Here is a 14839-nt window from a genome sequence, read left to right as displayed (position 1 = left end):
AGCATACATAAGCTTAGCTTACAAAGAAAATACTTCGTAATTCACGAACTATTTCTTCGTATAACAAAGTAAATTAGTTTGTACGTATGTATGCTCAAAATACTTCGCAAGGTTTTAAGGGTGTAGATGCATGCTTCAGTTAGCGTGTACATGGCATGTATGCACTAGTAAGTGCATGCCTGGCAGGCATGCGCTAGCTAGAGCGTGCTTGCAGGCATGCTCCAGTTAGAGCATACCATGTACACTCTTCGATTTGTAGAGTGGCCGGAGTCTTGGTAACGCCGCGGCCCCCGCAGGCGCTGAGGGCGCCGAGGCTGCCCTGCACGTGGCCCAGCAGCTTGGCGCCGTCGAGGTCCCCGGCCGCCACGACACGCTTCAGGACAATCTGCAAGCTCCCGTCCACATGGAGAAGCACGGCCCCTTCCCGCAACTTCTGCCCAGCCTCACAGGACGGCAGTTTCCCGATGAGCGCGGCGAGGTGGTAGCGGGGGAAGCCGTCAGCGGAAGCCTTGCCAAGGCCGACCTCGAGAGTCAAGCCTTCCAGTGCTGCAGCCAGGGCCCTCTTGTCCCAGGCGGTGGTCTTCGCCACGGTCAGCGCGATGCGGATGGAGCCGCCTTCGACGCTGATGCCCTCCCCGCTGCAACCGCCCACCTCCAGCTCCAGCACAGGGGCCTTGGCAGAGAGACGTGCAAATCAACGATTTAATGTGAGAATGTTTCGAATCCAGTTCGGTGAGCCCCAAAATTTCTGGGTCGAATCTTTCCCGTAAGTCCAAGCAAATTTCTTTGCCGAAAGGCCGAACATCGCAAGCGTTGTGCCTTATCTCGAATCGTTACTCTACAAACTCAAGTGTGTACATAGGACTCTCCACCTGGTGTCAACATGCATGTACACTCCAACCTGGAGCATACCTGGCATGTAAACTCCAGGTTGGAGTGTACTTGGCAAGTACACGCCAGGTGGCGTATACCTTGAGGCACACTGTTGCTAAAGCTCCCTGGGTAATTCCACGCCAACTTGAACACTCATAAACCTGACGTCGTCCGATTTCAACCAACATTGGTGAATCGCCACCAATTAGTGTCTAGAATGACCCCCTAAAATGGTTTTGGCCAATAGCCAATAGTTCCGGAGATATAGCACTTCACCATTTTTGGCCTGAGCCCCGTTTGAGCCCCATTTGAGCCCCATTTGAGCCCCACTTGAGCCCCATTTGAGCCCCGCGACCTGAAATCACGCATTTTTGCATAATTTATTGCTATGGGGCTCAAGTGGGGCTCAAGTTGGGCTCAAACGGGGCTCAGGTCGGGGCTCAATCCGGGCTCTGGAAATTGGGGCTTGGGTCGGGGCTTAAGTCGGGGCTCAACCCGGGCTCAGGTTGGGGCTCAGGTCGGGGTTCAGACCATCGGGGCTCAAACAGGACGGGGCTCATGTCCTGTATGCCATCTACAGGTTCCTCCAGGTTCCTTGTAATTAAGGGGAGGTTCTGGTGAAAATGCTATTTTCTCCTAAATAGGTCCCACTATGAAAATTTGTTGAAAATTTGATGTCTTACCAAGTAATTATTAAAAATTTTCAATGGGGAGGCACATTCTATGCCCTGAACCCAGTCGCAAAGCCTTTTTCTCCTATTTAGGCTATAACTTTAAAAATATTCTTGTGCATACTATTTTGTCGTAAAAGGTTGGCCTTGACATTTTTCACTTCTTCCATTCATTGTTAAAGATGCCGGCATGCACAACTCAAAATGTAAATAACTTTTTTATTTGCAAGCTTTCTAACCAAGCATTTCACTTTAATTGATCAAAAGTGTACAAAATAGGCAAATTTTAGTCACTTTTCAGCTTTAAAAGCTTACAATTAATAATATAATGGAAATTTTGAGCTATGCATGCCGGAATCGTTTGAAAATGAATGGAAGAAGTGAAAAATGTCAAGGTCAACCTTTATCGACAAAATAGTATGCGCAAGAAGATTTTTTAAGACACAGCCAAAATTGGCTCAAAAAGACTCTTCGACTGGGTTCAGAGCTTGGCATGTGCCTTCAAAAGCCAAATTTTAGTCTCCACGAAGAAAGATTTTATATTCCAAACAATTTATGACAGTGGGATCCACTTTGAAAATGGCAAGATTTTCACCATAACATCCCCTTAATAGCAAGCACTATATAACCAGCAGATGCATATGCTTGGCTACTTTCGTTTCTACGTGATGTCAGGGTTATTCTCTCCCAAGTCACCCGAGGTCCTGAAATAAGCTTTTTGGGCCGACCAAAAATGCTGAAATTTTTTTCTGAAGCTCTTTCCTACAGGAAACACCCACAAAGTTTCGTCTGAATCGGAGCGGGACCTCGGGTGACTTAGGAAAGAATTACCCGTTACGTTCCCGGAAGGAAAGCGCAGAATACATGTCATTTTGGCGTGAAGTATGGAAGTTTTAAGTACTTCAAAGTTTGTTCAAGCAGCAAGGCAACAACACAAGTTCACAAAACTGCACTTTCATCAGCCCACGTTTCTTCCCAAATAGTCTCTTAAGTGGCCGCTTTCCCAGCTTCTGAAGAAGCAGCCAGTTAATTTCCGGTTCAAACAACCAAGCACAATTCAGCCCCTTTTCAGGCGAGGGCCTCAAGTGTTGCACATTGATCAAATGGGGCTGGACATTTAATTTCACGAGCCCAGGTCATTGAAAGTATGCCTTGCAGTTTGGTTTTGTCGTACATTTGATGGTGTGTTCAGAGAAGTTCCATTTGCACAAAAGGGGTTCACTGTAAATGTCTTACGAAGAAATTTCCCATATTACGAAGGAAATGGCGCAAGCATAATACGAAGGTGGTTTTTTCTTCGTATTACGAAGGTTTTTCTTTATATCTTAAAATGAAAAAGCTAAAAAGATTCGTATTACGAAGGAATATTGTTTCGTATTATGCTTGCGCCGAATTCGCTGTATCATACGAATAACATAGGTCAAATTTCATTGTAAGACATTTAGAGTGTTGAGCCCTTCTACATGGAGCACATTGAAAAAGCAGCACCTACGTTAAAATTTTGGTTGTCACTTGATGACATTGAATGTAAATTTCTTTCAAAACATTAGGTCACAAAGTTGTCACGCCCATGGAAATGAGTTTATGAGCTTCGATAGAAAGCGTCCTTAAGTTTCGTCATTTAAAAGTGACAATATATCACCCATGATTGTGAAACGCTTGTAATGTTTCGAGAAAAAGCTGTGCAAAGTGGCATGTTCCTATCACGAGATGTTATTTTTTTTTTTTGGACTAAAGTCACGCGTGCCACACTCGGCGTCGCCCCACTGACTCACGCAGAGTGCCGCCCTCCGCCAGAGCGCGCGCCACTCCCACTTATCTCTGAGGATCGGCGCTTGTCTCCACTGAAAAAATTCATTGTCACTTGATGGCAATATGGATGGCACTTTCCTCAAGACTCAAAAACGATGGACAACGCTATCACGAATAAATAACATTTATATCAACTGTCCTAAGCTAACTGCAGGCTGTCATTCAAACAACAACCACTGTTATTGCAATGTTGGCTTACCTAACAATGCAATGCATATTAAAAATCAAAGCAAAGTTGTGAAACAGAAGTATTACAATTTTGAAGTAACCCCTGCAGGGAAAATGCAATGGAAAATTATTGCCAAAAGTAAGGAGTGGTATGTCGGTCGTGAGCGATTCTCACGTTTCGGGGTAGTTTCGTTTCTTCTGACTACTGTGCCCAAACGAGCGCAGATATAGACATGGGGTTTGTTTCTGATGTTAGGGAGGGCCATTGCCCACTAAACGGACACATTTCGAAAAGTTCACGTTCGTTGGATTGGTCTACGCAGCGTTTGGAATACCCTAAATGTAACTTCCGTGATTGTCCAAAGAGAACATACTCGAACTTTCCGCCCTCAGTGTGGCCGTGTGGTTCGAAAATGCTGCCAACTGTCGATGGGGATTCGAAGCTTGGCATGTCTCGAGCTAATTTCAACCGAAGACCAATACGCCAGACTTCTTTCAAAGGTACTTATGCTGCAACGAAAAATGTCCACCCTATATTCAATTTCACTACACAAATTTCGAAAAGGCAGCTCTGGACTTCTCCCCAAGCCAAACTTTTAACTTTCCATGACACAAGCCATCAAAGTGGAGTCCCTGGGATATAATTGCATGGGTCGCGGAAATCTAAGATGCTGTACACGGTCTCAAAGCGGGCTAGAGCATTATAAAATGGCGTGTATCAACAATTACCTGTAACTTCCGTGGCACCCTTTACCCAATGTTGCAGCAGCACTAAGTGAAAAAATTTTCCACTTAAATGTCAGGCTTAGAGTATCATTTGACCCTGAAACGACTTTTAAGCCACAGCAAGCCCGAGTCAGCCGTTAAAGCCGATTTTCACACTTTGTAACTTCCGTGATAACGTAATTTCCGTGATCAAAACACCCACTTAAACGTATGGGAATACCTTATGGCTCATGTTATTAGGAAGGAAGTACAAGGTCTTTACTATAAATACCATTGCCATAACTCTAGTATCATCCAGGACCCCAATAATCAGAAAAACTTAATTGGATATTCCTCACTTTCGGCAAATCAGAAACGCCAAAACTACCCCGAAACGTGAGAATCGTTCCGCTATCAAAATTAGCGACAAAATATGTCGTACATTTACGACCCAAGTCGTGTATTTACGACTTGAGTCGTAACAAAACATGTCGTTTAAAAACGACATAATTGTTCTTCAAAATGTCGTAAATTTGCGATTGTTTTTAACAGTGTATGAGTTTTCAAATTTTAACATTTTAAAAAAAGGTGATTTTTTTCCCTTCTATTATATCTCTCAATACTTAAGTCTTTGACTTATAATCTTCTGGTAATACTTCTACTATGTAAATCTTGAAGGAAATTCAGAGGGGTGAACGAACAACACCATTGGGCTTCAGGAACCATACTGAACTGACGTTTATTCAAAGTCAACAAAAGACGACACACACAACTGCAAATAATCGACAGGCACAACTTGACAAAAGACGACTACCAGTACCAACTTGAACATACAAATACAAAATACACAATACCCTCCGGGTGCACAACAATAGTTAACAGTACTAGTTCCTAAATTATTTATTTAACTAATAGGCATTAACATTTTCAATTCTCACAAAATTATTAAAATCCTAGAACTTAGCATTTTTAATTTTACACATCACATCACAATCGAGATCAATTAAGAATTACAATGGCACTTCGACTAGTGACAATTAAGTCTTTTAAACCAAAACATCTTCTAACAACAACTTTACTTCAACAGGTCTTTTTCAAACACTACTGATGAAAAATCTTAAGGTTTAGTCTTGGTGCCGGCGTTCCCTTGTTGACGCGGTTTGAACGACGCTCTTCAGGTGGGCGCACTGTCTGAAGTGAAGGACCCTCTTGATTTTGTAGTTGCGTTTCCGTGCTGACAGAGGAACTTGGCGTCTTCTCTGGGACAATCTCGTTGGGATTTGGTACACTTGTTGATAGCTGATTTAAGTGACACAAAGTTGGTGTCCCTTCCAAGTCCACAACATATACAGACACTCCTAGCTGCTTTATGATTCTTCCGATCTTGGCAGTTACATCCTTCGACATTTTGATCTTGACTCTCTCTCCCGGTAAAAATACTTGAGCCGTTGGTCTGTATGCATTGGCTTGGGATCTCGGCGACAACAATGTTAACTTGTGCCGTGGCACAAATGTCAACATTACTTCTGCAGGTGACAACCCCGTAACTGAGGGTGTTGACCTATAATTTATCAACATATTTACCACTTTGGTGGACAAATCTTCACTGGAGTTTGAAATGGCTAACTTCTTCAAAATCTTCTTTGCTATCTTGACAACAATCTCTGCTTGTCCATTTGACTCCGGATGATACGGCGGGGATTTGGACGCAATTATGCCATTGGATGCACAGAAGTCCAAAAATTCCACACCCGTGAATAGAGGTCCATTATCCGTCACAATCTGCAAAGGCAAACCAAAGTAACTGAACGCCAATCTTAGCTTTGGAATTACATGTTGTGCCCCTGTGCTGGGGACTGGCCACACTTCTAGCCATTTGGAAAACGAATCCACTAAGATTAATACAGTGACAGTTGTAAAGTAGAAAAAATCCAAATGCAATCTCTGCCATGGTGTAGTTGTTTTTCGCCATCGTCCAACTTCAGTGGAGACAGGCTTGAAGTTGTACTCCACACAGGCGTCACAATTTCTCACATACTCTTCAATAGCTTCATCTAGTTTGGGCCAATATACTGCACTTAGGAAACCGAAGTCGGAAATGGCAGTTTCCACGTGAAATACAGAAGGCGGCTTCCCCGAGATAATCGGCAGCGCATGTTAGTTATTCTAAAGGGTACTTCGGAGAAGAGCTGGACCGGAAGTTGAGAAGAAATCAAGAAGAACAAAGTATGCGAAATGTGTTAGAATGAGCGTCTGCGTCGCCGTTCTGCCGCTTCCGCAGAGTTATATTCTCATACAAGTCCGGCGTTTGTTCTTCTTGATTTCATCTCAACTTCTGGTCCAGCTCTTCTCCGAAATATACTTTATTAAGGTCAATGGTCCACTTCCGCCATGATAACGTCAGGAGACCAACGATCTGGGATCTACGTCGGACAGAGTGTTAACGAATCCCTGGACCGGAAGTCAAGGATCAAAAGTAAGAACCTAAACCGCCTCTGAGCATGTGCAGTCCCTCCTTCATTCTCAGCCAGCGTCTTCGCATGCGCAGGTGCCGTTTTGGTTCTAACTCCTGATCTTAGACTTCTGGTCCAGGTATTCTTTAAAATACCTTAGCCAACTTCCGGTCCGGCGCTTCTCCGAAATATACTTTAATAGGGTCAATGGGCCACTTCCGCCATGATAACGTCAGGAGACCAACAATCTGGGATCTACCTCGGACAGAGTTTCAACGAATCCCTGGACCGAAAGTCAAGGAAGAAAAGTAAGAACCATAACCGCTTCTGCGCATGTGCAGACGTCCCTCCTTCATTCTCAGCCAGCGTCTTGGCATGCGCAGATGCCGTTTTGGTTCTAACTCCTGATCTTAGGCTTCCGGACCAGGTATTCTTTAAAATATCTTAGCCAATACGAAGCAGAGCGTTGTCAACAGTATACTACATTGAATCTCCGAGCGGAAGGTGAAGAACCAAAGTTAGCCCCTTACACAGCATCTGCGCATGAGGCGGTGCGGGACCGCCTAGCCTGCGCATGCGTTAAAGCTGGTTTCAGGCGTTCCTTTTGTTCCTCCGTTTCTAGACTCAGTGAAGTGCCCTGTGAACGGTTCCTGAGGGAAGTGTTCGACTTTCGGATGGAGACTGCTCGGATAGAGCGTGATGCTTAGGGGCCGTCCATTACTAACGTTACGTAGCAAGGGGGAGGGTATTTGTTCTGCGTAACGATGCGTTTCATTGGGCCCCGAGCCAGCGTTACGTCACGCTACACACATTAAGAGCTTATTTATGGAGAACGAGCAGAAAATAAGGGTCAGTTCGGTGCTTCCTGATAAAAGTAGCGTGACGTTACGCTGTTAAAAGGGGGCGGGGGGTCTGGCCCAGCGTAACGTTTCGTATCACGGAGGGGCGGGGGGCAAATTACTCCCCTTACACTCTCAATTTAGCGGCAATTATAAACAACCCTACCAAAGTCAACATGAATCCGTTGGTCATATTGTTGATAGGAGATATCTCAACTTATGTTTTTACACTCTCAGCATGTTACTGACTTTTTCCTCATTAATTACGCATTCGTATAAACAGCAACAATACTTGTTTTTTTTTCTAAGTGAGTTTGACTAATTTCCTTTGTAAAATTATGTTTAAAACTTTATTCTCAGTACATTTTTGAATATTTCCTTGACCTCATACTCGATGTTCACCCCTAAGTCGAATACGCTTCTTGAACTTGTTATCATCTATTCCTATGCTTGGTTTTTTATTGTTTTCCCTGCTAACAATTTTTTGTTTCTCCTGAAAAGTTGCTAAAATGAAGTTATCCCCTTATTCCGCTACCTGGATCACTTTGTCCCACGTTATGTGGTGCATGCCTGTCCCACACTTTTATTTGCAGTATCCTTCTCAGTGATGTCAATAACCCCGCACAGTGGGCCCAGAATTCTGGTGAGGCTATTTTAGCCCCAGAGCCGCCATATGGGACTCAGACCGAACGTTTCTCTAGCAATGGATTGCTGGGTGATTCCGTGAGTATGGGCGAATTCTGAGTGCCACAAATTTGTAAAATGAAACATTTATTTCGGGGCTAATTTTGGTCTGAATAGCATCTGGAGTACCCCAAGATGGCCCTCCAAGCTTGGGCGCGCGTCACGTTTATTTTCACTTTTTAGCCCTAGAAAAAACTATCAAAATAATGACGGATCTTACTAATTAAAGATGACGGAAATTACATGTTTCGGTCCCTATGCGAAAAGTATATATCTGACTCTCCCCGTGTTTCGGCCTCTCCTTTGGCTCTGCAACCGTAAAGTTTTCCCGTGTAGGGCAAGCCTTCAACATTTCTCGTTCGGTAGTAAAAGGGAATCACGGAACTTACATCAATAAAAGTGCGCACCTGTTTTTGGACTTACCCCGCCCTTCGTACTATATTGAAGACTGTGATATCCACAGTTTCTCATTCTAGGGTAGTATTCGGCTCACGATCGGGAGACTTATTCATTATCTCGATCATGTACTGACCGGAAACAGCGTGTTTTTTTTGAATTGATGAATGATGCTTTACACTTACGGTGGACATTTTTCGGTTACTGATTTGCCCTATTTGAAGTTCGATTGGGGAACGCATATTCTGGTGAAATGTTCTGGTGAATGAGGAAAACAAGTTCTTATACCGTTTAGTGCAAGGAATGATCCCAGTTTCTCCGGCCCACTGTGCCCCGATTCGTCTGCTACGAGTGGCTCGGGTCACATAGATTCCCGTTCCCTGTTCTAGGCTTCTGTCCTTCACCACACCATGTCCGGATGGACGGAAGATACGCAAGCTGCATGCAGCAGCAATGCAATGGAGATGGAGAGCACTCAGCCTCCGGAAAAGAAGCACAAGCATGAATCGTCGTGAGTATTTACCTTTTTCAACAAAATACTCCGTCGCAATCTGGGCGGAGGTTATAACTTTTTCATTCGGGTCTGAACGCAGGGTTGAAAATTAGACCAGGAGCGTTATATTATCGTAGGACTGCTAAGCCAAGGCCATAGTTTGGTTGTCGAAGGCATTTTGAATGTCACAAACTGGCAAGCCTGGTACTGCAATACTTCTCGGTTTATCAAAATTTGTACTTGAAGGCGGCCTAAGCGCCAAATAATGTCAAGCTGGTAAAAATTTGAGCTCAAGGATTTCCAATTGTGTAGCAACCATACCCCTCGTAGGAAGTATACTTGCTGGACGTGGGGAAACAACTTTGAATTTTAGTGTACAGACTTTTGAAGTCCTCAATTTTATGTTGACTATTGGGTCAATTTCAACGAACTTCAAACAAATATCCATAAATTCCAATTTTTAGTGAAACTGCTTCTGAAGGATCACTGGTTGTCAAGGATTGATCACACGGTTAGCGCGACTCCTTGAAAAACAAGGGCGGTTTTTGAAAAACAAGGAATGATGGAACACTTCAAGGAAGTTCCTTGGAAGTGAGCTCCCATTCCAAGGAGGCTCCCCTGTTTTCCATGGCCAGTCCCTTGTTTTCTTGGACTCCAGACAAATTCCAAGGGCTCGCCTTGTTTTTGGGGCGCACTTCCAAGGGGACGCCTTGGTTGGTCTCCGCCGATTCAAGGAACCGCCTTGTTTGTCCGCAAAAGCTTGAGTTACGTCGTCGACCACGTCATGAGGTCCCCGATGACGTCCCCCTGGGGTTCACCATGACGACCCCCATGTTTCTCCCCGCCGTTGAGGCTGTCGGGTCTCACAGTGGCCAACGCCGAAAACCGTTTTCTTGTACGTCCAGTACTTTCGGAGATACGAGGACGTACCACGAGGCCGCCGTCCGGGCGGAGGAGGAAGTGGTGATTTTTTCGAGGCCAAAGTAGCTCTGGCCACGAGCCTACTTGGTGTCCGGGACTTTTGACTTCGGAATCGGGTTAGGGGGGTGCCGGCCCACCTCGAAACCAAATTTGGTCAAGTTCCGGCCAGCCGTTTGTCCAGGATGGCGACAAACATCATCCAATCAGCAAAATAAGTCCAAAAGTCCAGCTGTTTGACGCCATCCTGGACAAACGGCTGGCCGCAACTTGACCAAATTTGGTTTCGAGGTGGGCCGGCACCCCCTAACCCGATTCCGAAGTCAAAAGTCCCGGACACCAAGTAGGCTCGTGGCCAGAGCTACTTTGGCCTCGAAAAAATCACCACTTCCTCCTCCGCCTGGACGGCGGCCTCGTGGTACGTCCTCGTATCTCCGAACGTACTGGACGTAGAAGAAAACTGTTTTCGGCGTTGGCCACTGTGAGACCCGGCAGCCTCAACGGCACGGCGAAACATGGGGGTCGTCATGGTGAACCCTAGGGGGACGTCATCGGGGACCTCATGACGTGGTCGACGACGTAACTCAAGCTTTTGCGGACAAACAAGGCGGTTCCTTGAATCGGCAGAGACCAACCAAGGCGTCCCCTTGGAAGTGCGCCCCTAAAACAAGGCGGGCCCTTGGAATTTGTCTGGAGTCCAAGAAAACAAGGGACTGGCCTTGGAAAACAAGGGAGCCTCCTTGGAATGGGAGCTCACTTCCAAGGAACTTCCTTGAAGTGTTCCATCTTTCCTTGTTTTTCAAAAACCGTCCTTGTTTTTCAAGGAGTCGCGCTAACCATGCATGAACTTTGCACTGAAGTTCCAAACGCTGTGAATATCGCACGTATGGTGCAGTGCTCTGAGATATCGCACCATACGTTCAATGCCATAGCCATATTGCACCTCTGTGCAATGCGTCCCGAAAGGCACTATGCTAATGTATTGGAATGGGAAGGCTTTGCACTTCATGTGCAATGCAAAACCATTGCACCAATTGACGCCATGTGCATAGCGTTTGGATTTTCAGTGTGAATGAAAGCAAAATGACCGACACTCAAGTTTGTCCATGAATATCGGTGTTCAACTTATTTTGGAGTTGTTTCCCCTCGCCACCGGATTTGCTGTGTGCCCTCTTGTAACCAAGGAAAGTGACGTCATATTCGTTCAAACGTGAATTTTGTCACGTTCGTTTAAACATAATGTCACATTCGTTTGAATGTTGATCCACGTTCAAACGAATGTGACACTCCACACTCTCAGCACGTTACTGACTTTTTGCTCATTTTGTCAGTACTTATGCAAGTAATGTGAGCAACCATAATACGTACTTTTCCTTTCTTAAAGAACTACTAAGGAAATATTAAGTAATGTACTGACGATTTGGTTTTGTACATAATTTCACTAAGAAAATTAGTCATGATAACTTAGAAAATACTAAGTATTATTGCTGTTTATACGCATACGTAATTAATGAGGAAAGAGTCAGTAACGTGCTGAGAGAGCACTTTAACGGGCGAGTCACGTTCAAACGAATGTGCCAAAAATCACACTTCAACGAGTAATGACGTCACATTCGTTGGCTACCAGTGCCAAGAAGCAATCCAGAGTCATATTCTCTCAAGTGACACTCTTCTTTTGTTTCCTGCACGCAGGGCCGGCTGGTGCGCGGATTGCTGGGCCGAAGTGAAGGACGCCTGTCGCGAGGGGCACCAGCTGCTGGACGACGACGAGGCCGTCACGGAGTGGAAGGGGAGGCTCGACGCGCTGGTCAAGGAAGCGGCGGATGCGCGTCAGGACGCAGCGGTCAATGCACTCGTCGCCCAGGGCCCAGCGCTGCTGCTGGAGGTGGAGGGATGCAACGGCGAGGGCTGCGGCGTCCAGGGCGGCATCATTCGCATCGCGCTGGCCGCCTCCATGATGGAACGTGCCACTGTAAATCTAGGTGAGCCTTCTCTCTGTAAAGGGAACGTAGAAAGGTGATGGCATGGAGGGTGATACTTCGGCGCACGAGGCAACTTCGACACTCTCGAAAGTACCTTTGTTGAAGCAAAAATAGGGTATTTTAATGAATCCCTGGACCGGAAGTCGAAGAACAAAAGAACCAAAACCGCTTCTGCGCATGCGCAGACGTCCCCCCCTCCACTCTGAGGCAACTCTAAGCACTCTAAGCATGCGGAGAAGTGGTTTTGGCTCTTACTTTTGTTTTTTGACTTCCGGTCCAGGGATTCGTTAAAATACCCTATTGAGTTCATATCATTGTTTGCATTGCTGTTGAACATGAAGGTGGTGATCGAAGTGCTTCTAGAACAGGTGCAAATTATCATTACGTGCGTTTTAGTGCCTGCCGAAATCACCCAGGATGCCGAAGTCACCCCAGTTTACGGCACTGAAATTAAAGACCGTAGAAAGGTGACACTTCGATATTTGACCGAAAATGAGTGATCCTTTTTTCCACCGTCGAAATCGTCAATGCATTTACTGTAGGCTATGGATAGACGAGGGACCGTTTTCGCCGTGCGTAAGATGTTATCGTGACCCTTATTCCAAGTTGCATGCATCACATTGTAGTGAACCCAGTAATGAACAGTTTAGTACTTTTTACCAGGCGCGAAGGCCAATTACAAAACACCAATTATCTCCGTACCTAGACGTTTGCGCCCACTAGTTCATTGGTAGAAAATGATCGCCTTGGGGTGCCCAAACTACCTACAAATTATTGACACATCGAGAAAACTCACCCTAACGCTGAGTGATTCACTCCTCGCTTTCTATATGGTGATACATTTACGTACCGTCTCTTTTCGTACTGTAAAAAATTCCGTAGTTTTGTACGGAAAATGTACCGACGAAAATGGTACGGAAGTACGGAAAACAGTACGGAACGTCCTTACTTGTCCCATAAGAACTCATGTAATCTGGTTCGGAAAAAATGTACGGAAGTTCCGTACGGACAATTATTGACCAGACATGTTCCGTACTTTTTTCTCGCAGTGCGCCTAAATTTGGTCTGTTGTGTCCCTCTTTGAATTTCAGTGACAGTCCTGTGGGAAGCACTCGACGGCGCGACCCTGGAGTTCGACGAGGCGTTCAAGATGGCGCACGTCGACCTGGACCCCAGCGCGCACCTCGCCGCCGCCATGGACAAGCTGCCGTCGTGCCGAGCGGGACAGCTGTTCGAGCCGGGCGCCGTGTTCCTCGACAGCAACGGCACCCTCGACATTTGTCTGGTCCGAGTGGCGAGTGAGGGCCTCCATGGCGCCAGGGTGCTGGGCTTCCTGCGGGGCAGCGTCGACGCCCTGAGAGTCACTCGCTGCGGCGGTCACAGCGGAGACTGCTTCTGCCGGAAGAAGACTCCGGCCCGCGCAACACTCCGCGGAGTCCGCCGCGTTGCTGGGGTCAAGCAGCCCGGCGGCGACGGCAGTGCATCCTAGCTCACTTCGCATGACCTCTATGTCGTGAACTTCCACGTGTGTCCCCAAGTTCACGCACTGGAGTTGCCCGAGCGCTCCTGCGTCGATGGCAGATCTCAGTTGATGATCATAGGGTTCTTATTTTTATGATTGTTGCGTTTGCTCAGATGCACTGCACTGACTTATCGATATCCTCCGTAACTTCGTAGCTCTGTTCCTTTACACTGACTGTTGTAGCTTTCGTTTCGTTAAGATGCAAGCATTATGCATGTTTGATTCTCTTAATCTTGTGCACAGCAAGTGATAAAATGCGCTGGCATTGTATCAATTTGCCGTCTCACCGTGAATCGAGTCACATTATTCATCAGACCATGTCATATTCGTTTCAACTTAGAAAGTTTATTTTTATTTTTTGACCGAATGTGGAGGACTGACATTTCAACGGTTGTGACTGTATTTTATGGAGTGATTATATGTTTCACGTTCTAATAAATGCAACGCCGTCTGGAATATCATTGCGTTTGCTTATATTTGGAAGCTGTATTCTGTATTGTTTATTAATTTGTGGAATCTTTTTTAAATAAAGATAAATTCTCCTTAACATAATCCTTTTTTTCTTCCAAATTAAATATACTGTAATACAGGGTTATGAAGCATAACGTTGTTAGCAGTAACAGTTGCATTGAATTGCTCACCCTTAGTCCAGCTGTTGAGACCTTTTAACCAATGACTGTCAATTTAAAAAGTCTCCTCATTGTAGTATTTTGAGGTTTACTGATGATCTCAGCTTTAACCAGGCCCCTGTAACTCTGGTACTTGGGACAGGAGCTGGGGAACCCTCCTTGGGGATCTATTTCATAACAACTTCAATTTTCAATATCAAAAACTGTTTCATTAAAAAATTATTGAAGTAGTCCCATGAAGAGGCAGAATGATCAAACCAACATATGATATTATTGGTTCCAATGGATGCCTCCTTTGATAATTAAATAATAATTGGTAATAATTGGTACGACTGGGTTCCCCGTTGCGTTTTACCGCCATATTTTTTAGCCCCGAGAGTTACAGGGCCCTGGCTTTAACATTTACACAGGCTCGCATTGATAAACTTTCTCCCCCTTAAATCCCGGAGAACGCTGAGAATCCAAACGCTTTGAGTACAGCAGCAATTGGTGCAATGCATTTGACGTTTTCATTGCACCAATGAGGTATTTTGCGATAGTGAAGAAGATAAAGAAGAAGATGCGGCGGTAAGGGTAGAACATCACAAACCCTCATTTGTTTCGCCGGCATGATGGCCCCCACACTGTTAAAAAATGGTTGTATAGAAACAATCAGATGAGTGAAAATTTAGTCGTTCCAAAACAAAGAATTTTA

At 45.4% G+C, this 14839-nt stretch overlaps 1 protein-coding gene across 19 annotated transcripts; it reads left to right on the top strand.

Annotated features, from left to right (window-relative positions):
• Positions 1–545: 545 nt before the first annotated feature.
• On the top strand, positions 546–14063 carry LOC117642720. Of its 19 annotated transcripts, XM_034381184.1 has the most exons (5): positions 6875–6990; positions 7097–7109; positions 8991–9112; positions 11705–11994; positions 13086–14063. In XM_034381184.1, exons 1-5 carry the CDS (start codon positions 6890–6892, stop codon positions 13481–13483), a joined length of 924 nt encoding a protein of 307 aa, XP_034237075.1. In that variant the 5' UTR covers positions 6875–6889; the 3' UTR covers positions 13484–14063. The 19 variants fall into 19 exon arrangements, with proteins under 19 accessions (XP_034237076.1, XP_034237093.1, XP_034237077.1 ...); XM_034381185.1 differs by lacking the exons at positions 6875–6990; positions 7097–7109 and adding an exon at positions 546–707; XM_034381202.1 differs by lacking the exons at positions 6875–6990; positions 7097–7109 and adding an exon at positions 5532–5659.
• The last annotated feature ends 776 nt before the right edge of the window (positions 14064–14839 follow it).

This window comes from Thrips palmi, unplaced genomic scaffold (genome assembly GCF_012932325.1).
Source record: "Thrips palmi isolate BJ-2018 unplaced genomic scaffold, TpBJ-2018v1 HiC_scaffold_16, whole genome shotgun sequence".
Classification (NCBI taxonomy): Eukaryota; Metazoa; Arthropoda; class Insecta; order Thysanoptera; family Thripidae; genus Thrips; species Thrips palmi.
The sequence above is the reverse complement of the archived record's forward strand: the minus strand, read 5'-3'. Positions and strand labels throughout refer to the sequence as shown.

Bases quoted from the DNA above. Each gene is read 5' to 3' on its own strand.
- LOC117642720 (XM_034381183.1), top strand. From the start codon at position 6,475: ATGAGCGTCTGCGTCGCCGTTCTGCCGCTTCCGCAGAGTTATATTCTC. The intron at 6,601-8,990 runs GTCAATGGTCCA...TCCCTGTTCTAG, and splicing joins CCGAAATATACTTTATTAAG to GCTTCTGTCCTTCACCACAC. The intron at 11,995-13,085 runs GTGAGCCTTCTC...TTTGAATTTCAG, and splicing joins ACGTGCCACTGTAAATCTAG to TGACAGTCCTGTGGGAAGCA.